The sequence below is a fragment of the Varroa jacobsoni genome, unplaced genomic scaffold (assembly GCF_002532875.2).
Source record: "Varroa jacobsoni isolate VJ856 unplaced genomic scaffold, vjacob_1.0 scaffold_111, whole genome shotgun sequence".
In the NCBI taxonomy this organism is placed as follows: Eukaryota; Metazoa; Arthropoda; class Arachnida; order Mesostigmata; family Varroidae; genus Varroa; species Varroa jacobsoni.
The window spans coordinates 44,662-50,849 of NW_019213013.1; the positions used below are offsets into that span (position 1 = coordinate 44,662).

The 6,188-nt window shown below is 38.3% G+C and overlaps 1 protein-coding gene across 1 annotated transcript in view; it reads left to right on the forward strand.

The window, feature by feature from the left end:
• Positions 1 to 5,045, forward strand: part of LOC111266056 (terminal uridylyltransferase 4) — a 19,236-nt gene extending 14,191 nt beyond the window's left edge. Inside the window, exons 9-11 of the mRNA XM_086970738.1 lie at positions 798 to 985; positions 1,732 to 2,258; positions 2,460 to 5,045. Of these exons, the coding sequence (XP_086826864.1) occupies positions 798 to 985; positions 1,732 to 2,258; positions 2,460 to 2,734 (990 nt within the window). The 3' untranslated portion in view covers positions 2,735 to 5,045. The remainder of the gene's footprint in view (positions 1 to 797; positions 986 to 1,731; positions 2,259 to 2,459) is intronic.
• The last annotated feature ends 1,143 nt before the right edge of the window (positions 5,046 to 6,188 follow it).

Below are 6,188 nucleotides of genomic sequence, written 5' to 3' on the forward strand. Positions count from 1 at the left end.
ATATACTCACACATATATCGTTTGAAAACAAAAAAAAAACCTAAAACCAACCGAATTACTTACATCTGTTTGATGATGAAAATCAACCGCCTTAGAACTTGTACATACAAATGTATTTTGTGATTAGGATCAAAAAAATATTGCGTAGTAATCATACCTTGTTACCGGTTGAGTGTGGTAATCGTATAGATTTTTAATTTAATAAAGAAGCAAATTTGATTTTCATCATTATTTAGTTCCGGTGTACTAAATTTTCTATTAGTTGGCGGTCGGTGTTAGACGAACAGTCCAATTCAGTTTGATAATAAATTAGCCTGCATTGTTAAAGTAAGGCAGTGAATTTCAAATATGAAAGAAAGTATTGATTAACACCGGTTGAAAGTTATGCGGTTCATCGTGATTATGTCGTAATTATGGGCATAAATGCAATAACGAGAACAAAACAAAGTTGGAGAAAGTACTCTCTACATCACGTGTTAACTGCTTCGTTATTCTGCTGTTAAAAAGCTAGGAAATTTGAAAAGATGGAAAAGGAGTCACGAAAATTATAACTGTAGATGTTTCTTTGTATTACCCATTCAAACGCCATATGTACGTTACTGTGCTTGTCTGACGACATTAATGTGATATTTTAGTTAGAAATTAACATCATAGGGTTGCGCTTTGCAATCTTTAGCTTACCCATCTCTGAACGTCTCATACAATGCGAAGTTGCTGAGTCATCGATCTCACAGGCTTCCTATTGGGGGTGCTCCGCTTCTCGTGCCTGCATTGGCCGTTTTTCTCGGGGCTTTCAGGTAAGCTCACCGGCCAGGCCACCGTCCTTGCTATCAGCATTATCATCAACAACATCCACGACGTCTGTGATGTCAGGGATTGTGAGTGACGGGCTATCAGTCGGCAGCCGAAGCGGAGACGAAGAGTACGTTCCGGACGAGAGTATGCGTCGACTGCTACATAATCTCGAGTTATCCTTCCAGGCCGTGTAAGTATTCAATATGTTATAAACATCACTTTACACTCATTTACTTTCATTGCGAATACTTCATTCGCAGATTCTACTGCTAAATTCTGTTGTTGCTGCGTGCAAACATAGCGGAAAATAGGACTCCCGTTAGGCTGCCCTACCAAAACACGGTGTACGTTTTAAACCGTGAGAATCAACGTTATGGGATCACCGGTTTGTAAAACAAATGAATGTATCTATACATGTAGGGAATAAATTTATAAGCCACTAAATATGCCTTACTGAAATTCAGATTTTTTGAGCTACAGCTTATGAATCTTCAATCGAAATACCGAGACAGACATGTTTAGGCTCAAGCAAGCAAAAGTACTTTCTATTATCTGAATGTATCGAGTGAAACGGCTAAAATGTTACTAGTGCGACTATGTTAATTGCAGTAATTATAAAAAAAAATAGTCAACCGCACACATCAGTGCCTCTCGTGGCAATTTTCAGATTTTTGTATGAGATCACAGGTTGTGGCTTTGCTCGTACTTCCAATAATCCTGAAATGAGCAGCGAGCACGCAGTAATAAGCAATTTCTGCGCCATTTAATTATTATGCTCTTGGAGGTTAGTAAGCGACAGAGAAGTTCTAGCGCGTTGTCCCGATAACACGGATACGTAATGAATGGAGTCAGTCAAATTATTTTCTGTTATTATTTATGTCCTGCATAAATTGCTATTCTCAGCCGAAAGTAATTATTTTGTTTTCATATTTGTAGATCACAGGCACAAAAAGCAAGCTCACAAAAGGACTCAGGGTATATGCCAGGATTGTTTGGCGTTTCTAGGAGTCCGACGATAGAGTCAACTTGCCTTGGAGGCAGTCTTGGCAGTGGGCTTCTGTCTCCGTACGGTTCTCTGCCATATCACAGTGTCGACTCGAACATGGGAAACAGTTCGTATGCAATGATGCAGCGGCAAACCCCTGGATACGGAACGCATATTCAGGGAGGGGGCTCTACACAGTCGCAACATCAACAACACAGCCATGCACAGCCCCAGTCATATCAACAGCATCAGCCAAACTCCTTATACGATTTCTTCCATAATCAATCGTCGGCGATGCCACAGCAAACGGTGGGTCCAGCAACGCACTCAATCTCGTCAGTACCATCGCCGCATTCAATGTACGAGAATGTGCCGCCGCAAAATGCTTCACCATCGCATCATTATACGCAACAGCAGGAGCAAAAGCAGCCACAACTGCAGCAGCAGCAAAATCGCTATCCGACGTCGCCGCCAGGAAGTAAGAGAAAAATTTTGTTTCAGAAAGGGTTCTTTGATTTATTTTTTCTTAGACTAGCTGCTTAGGTAGGTACACTCTAATTATTGAGTGAAATTGCATATTGAAATGTGCGTGTTATTATTATTATTGTCATTATTATTAGATTATCATCGAGTTGTGTCGAGTTCATACAGTCTAACTGCTAAATTTTTTACACATTAGTTGATCAACGATGGGGCGGATATTATATGGGTATGGCCGGCGATAGCGTTTGGTCCCCGCCTGTCTGCGGACCACCGACGCCGTCCACTCATCACGTGACTTCCCCGCCGCCAGGCTTCGTCAACGGAAGGGATACACCGCATTTCGAAGACGTACTCAACCAACAGCAGCAATACTTGGCCCACCTGAATCTCGACCGTCCGACTGCTGCACTTTGGCCGAGCGGTCAGAGTGCTTGGGGAACCTCTGACAGCTACTACGATGATCACTCCTAAATAACGGAACTATTGATGACAGAAAGAGTAACATCCATAGGGTGCTATACAATTATGGGGTTGCCCAAGATGCATCTTTAATCTAATTCAATTATAGGTCCACCTTGGATAGAAAACTCGCAAAGAGACAGGGCATACATAAAGCTTCAGGCACTCAGCAACCGAATCATGACTAGTATTGCCCTAGATGATAGGTTATCTAAAAGTCGGGTTAGCGAATAGTAGTAAGGTAATAGTGGGGTGTGCATCTTTCGTGATTGTATATGAAAGAGCAAGGTGGAATTTATGTAGGAAAAAACTAGGGTAAACATGGGACGAAGTGGCTGCCTAAATGAACAGGTGGCATTTGACGTGAGTGACAATGGCCCAACACACAATTTTGCCGTTGGTCGCTTTATGGAAAAGGCATGTGCTAGACACAATTGATGGTGAAATGGGACAATACGTTGATTGGGTAATGGAAACTTTTAGTCTACGTGACAGTGCCCCATTTTATGTCGTGGCCCTTTTATCAGCTTTGCAATCGTTATCGTATATTTCATTTATTTTTGATTCTCCTACTACGGCTTACTAAGTACATTTCATTCCTGACTTTACTTTGTTTTTTTTTTAAATTTTGAGTTTGTGTAACAACGATGCAAATATAACACCAGAGTGCTGCCGTATCATCAGCATGCATCAGTTAAACAAGAAATAAAAATTAAGCAAGAGATGGAGAGACAATGATTGTGCATATAAACGGGACACTAAACGGCCAGCAAATTTAAAGGAAATATACGTTTAAGAAATAGATGCGCACTTGACGAAAGAAAACCATGTATATATTTACACCAGTCAGTTCAATATAATTATTATTATACAGTATTCTCTTTAATTCGCAGCGGGTTTGGCCTCTCTATGCTGTATGAAGATTTTCTTTAATATTTGTGTATTTAGAAAAGTCATGTTATTTTTGTTCCAATGACAGTCGTGACCGTCTTTAAGTATGTTCGTGTATGATATGTATCCAAATTGCAGCATCATTATACCGGTTGCGCAGTGTAAAAAACAACACAAACTAAAAAAAATTCGAGGTCTTTAACCTCTCATTAAAAAGGTATTCCTTTGTCGATTTCAAGAGTACTCCTTGCACACTCGAAACGTTCTGACCTTTATCTCCAACCGATTGGTGGCGTTATCAAATCATTCACAACTTCACTCATTTTCAATTGAGCAAATGATTGACCTGTAAAGCTTTCATATTACTGCGGAATGACTAACCCAATCATGCAAATGCACTGCGAGGTTGCTTACAATTTGCCGTGGGAAACAATCCTAGAATTAGCTATGTTGTTTTTTCTTGATATTTTGTGAGGCGTTGTACTAAATAATCATTAACTTTCTCCCTCGGCTTTAGGTTATAGCAATAATCGCCAATGCACCCCTACTTAAATTCATTTAATGCTGCTTTAGTTGGAAACAGACCAAGTCTATTAAAAAGAGATCTGACTAAAGGCCGTTGTCGGAAAAGCTGTGATACCATCACACTATAGAGTCTTACTATAAGCAACGAAAAGTCGAACTTTCATGTTCGTTCGTTTACAGGGGCTTGATAAAGGTAGGAGGGTTTTTGAGACTCGAAATGAAAGTGTAGAAGGCTTTGTGCAGACGACATTGCTTAAACGGTCTACACAGGCTTTGAAAACAAAATCAATAATAAGGAGCACGTGACGGCTGAGAGACAGCGTTCGCGGAAAGCGAATTAATTGAGCGTTAATAAATAGCTCCAGGGGGGCACAAAGAAAGGGTTTCTATGGGTGGCACTAAAATAAAATATAGAAGCAGAAAAAATGCAAAGCAAGCAACAAGTCGTGTTTATTGTTGCTGTTATCTGTACGGACGCAAACAAGTAACATACTCAGTAGAATCCTGAGCAATGGCACTGTTGTAAATCCTTTGTGCGTATAATTCTACAATGAATTATACGCAAATTATTGTCGAAATGCACGCCAAACGTAGGGACTAAATGCATAGAGCATTATCAACAGCTATATGAAAAAAAGACATTAGATAAATAGATAAATCATGTTTTCATTTAGACATACGTGTGGTAGGACGGTTGTTGATCTAAAAAAAATATTTGTAACGCCATCCTGTTTGAATAGAAGAGTGCATGATTAAAAGAACAAAGATGCTTTACTATTGAAGCAACAAGTAAATTATTGTGAAGGTAAATTAAATTTAATGCCATACTGACAATGTATGTAGAAGATGGCATTCGAATGTACAGATCTACAATAAAACTGAAAACCTGATTATTTAAGGATGTTTACATCTGATGTCCTGTTTACTGAAGTTTTTCTTTTAGGGTTTCACATCACCGATATCCGTTTAGCATTAGTTCCGTTATGCAAAATCATATAGGATTAATATACAAGAACTATATTAGTCTATATTTCATAAAAAGATGTGTACGTACAGCGTAATTATCAACTTATTTTTCCGCATTTTTTCACACAGTAAGATTAAGGCAAAAATGTGAAGCTTCTTTGGTTACAAAGGCTGTCAATCGCACCTTCTGGCGCATATCATTTTTTTCAAGGCTCTCAGAAATTCTGAATCATTTTCTCCTTTATAGAGAAATGGTCTGAAACTTTTTCTACTAAACCGACCAAGCAAAATCCCCTTCTAATTAACAATTATATATTTTACATTTAATCATATATTTTATATAAACATTTTTTATTATATATTATGTAAGATTTTTACCAATCAATTTTACGAGCTGTTTTTGGTATTATTGGTCAAGGGGCTACTATTAATCTTATTGAAATGCACTCAACAGCTTTCAATGCAGCTGCATCCTATAATCCAAAAGCCATAAATAAAGCTTTGCCTGTGTTATTTACTTTTTTTACTCATTTTTAGCTTCTTTTTTCTTTTTGCCGTTATTCGCATCCCGAAGTACTTTTCTATAATGATTTTCATATTTGAATATTTGATGATGATGATTTTTTTGGCGAAGCCACCAGAATATTGGAAATATGGTGCTTGTATCAACGCCATGAGTCAACCTCATTTCAGAAAAAGAAAACTGAAAAGTGTTCTTTCTACAACAATGTTCTCAGCTACTGAATTAACAAGTTAGTTTGACCACAGATGCACATACATTTTATACACAGAGCAAATATTTTAGGACCAGTAGCAACTGACCGCATCTATCTGAAGTCCCAGGAGTAGTATTCATTTATGACAAAAGGTGTGTTCCAAATAATGGTAGGATTTAATCGAGGTACCAAAGTGCCGATAGTGACAATTGATAATACAAGAAGGAAACGTCGTACTGTAACAAGTTTTTTGCGAATGTTCAGTCGTTAGGCATTCATCTTGCCGTACATTTCTTAATACCGTTTTGCGCTTATGGTATTTGCTGTATTGTAGCTTACTCATATTCTCATTTACAGGAAATAGATAC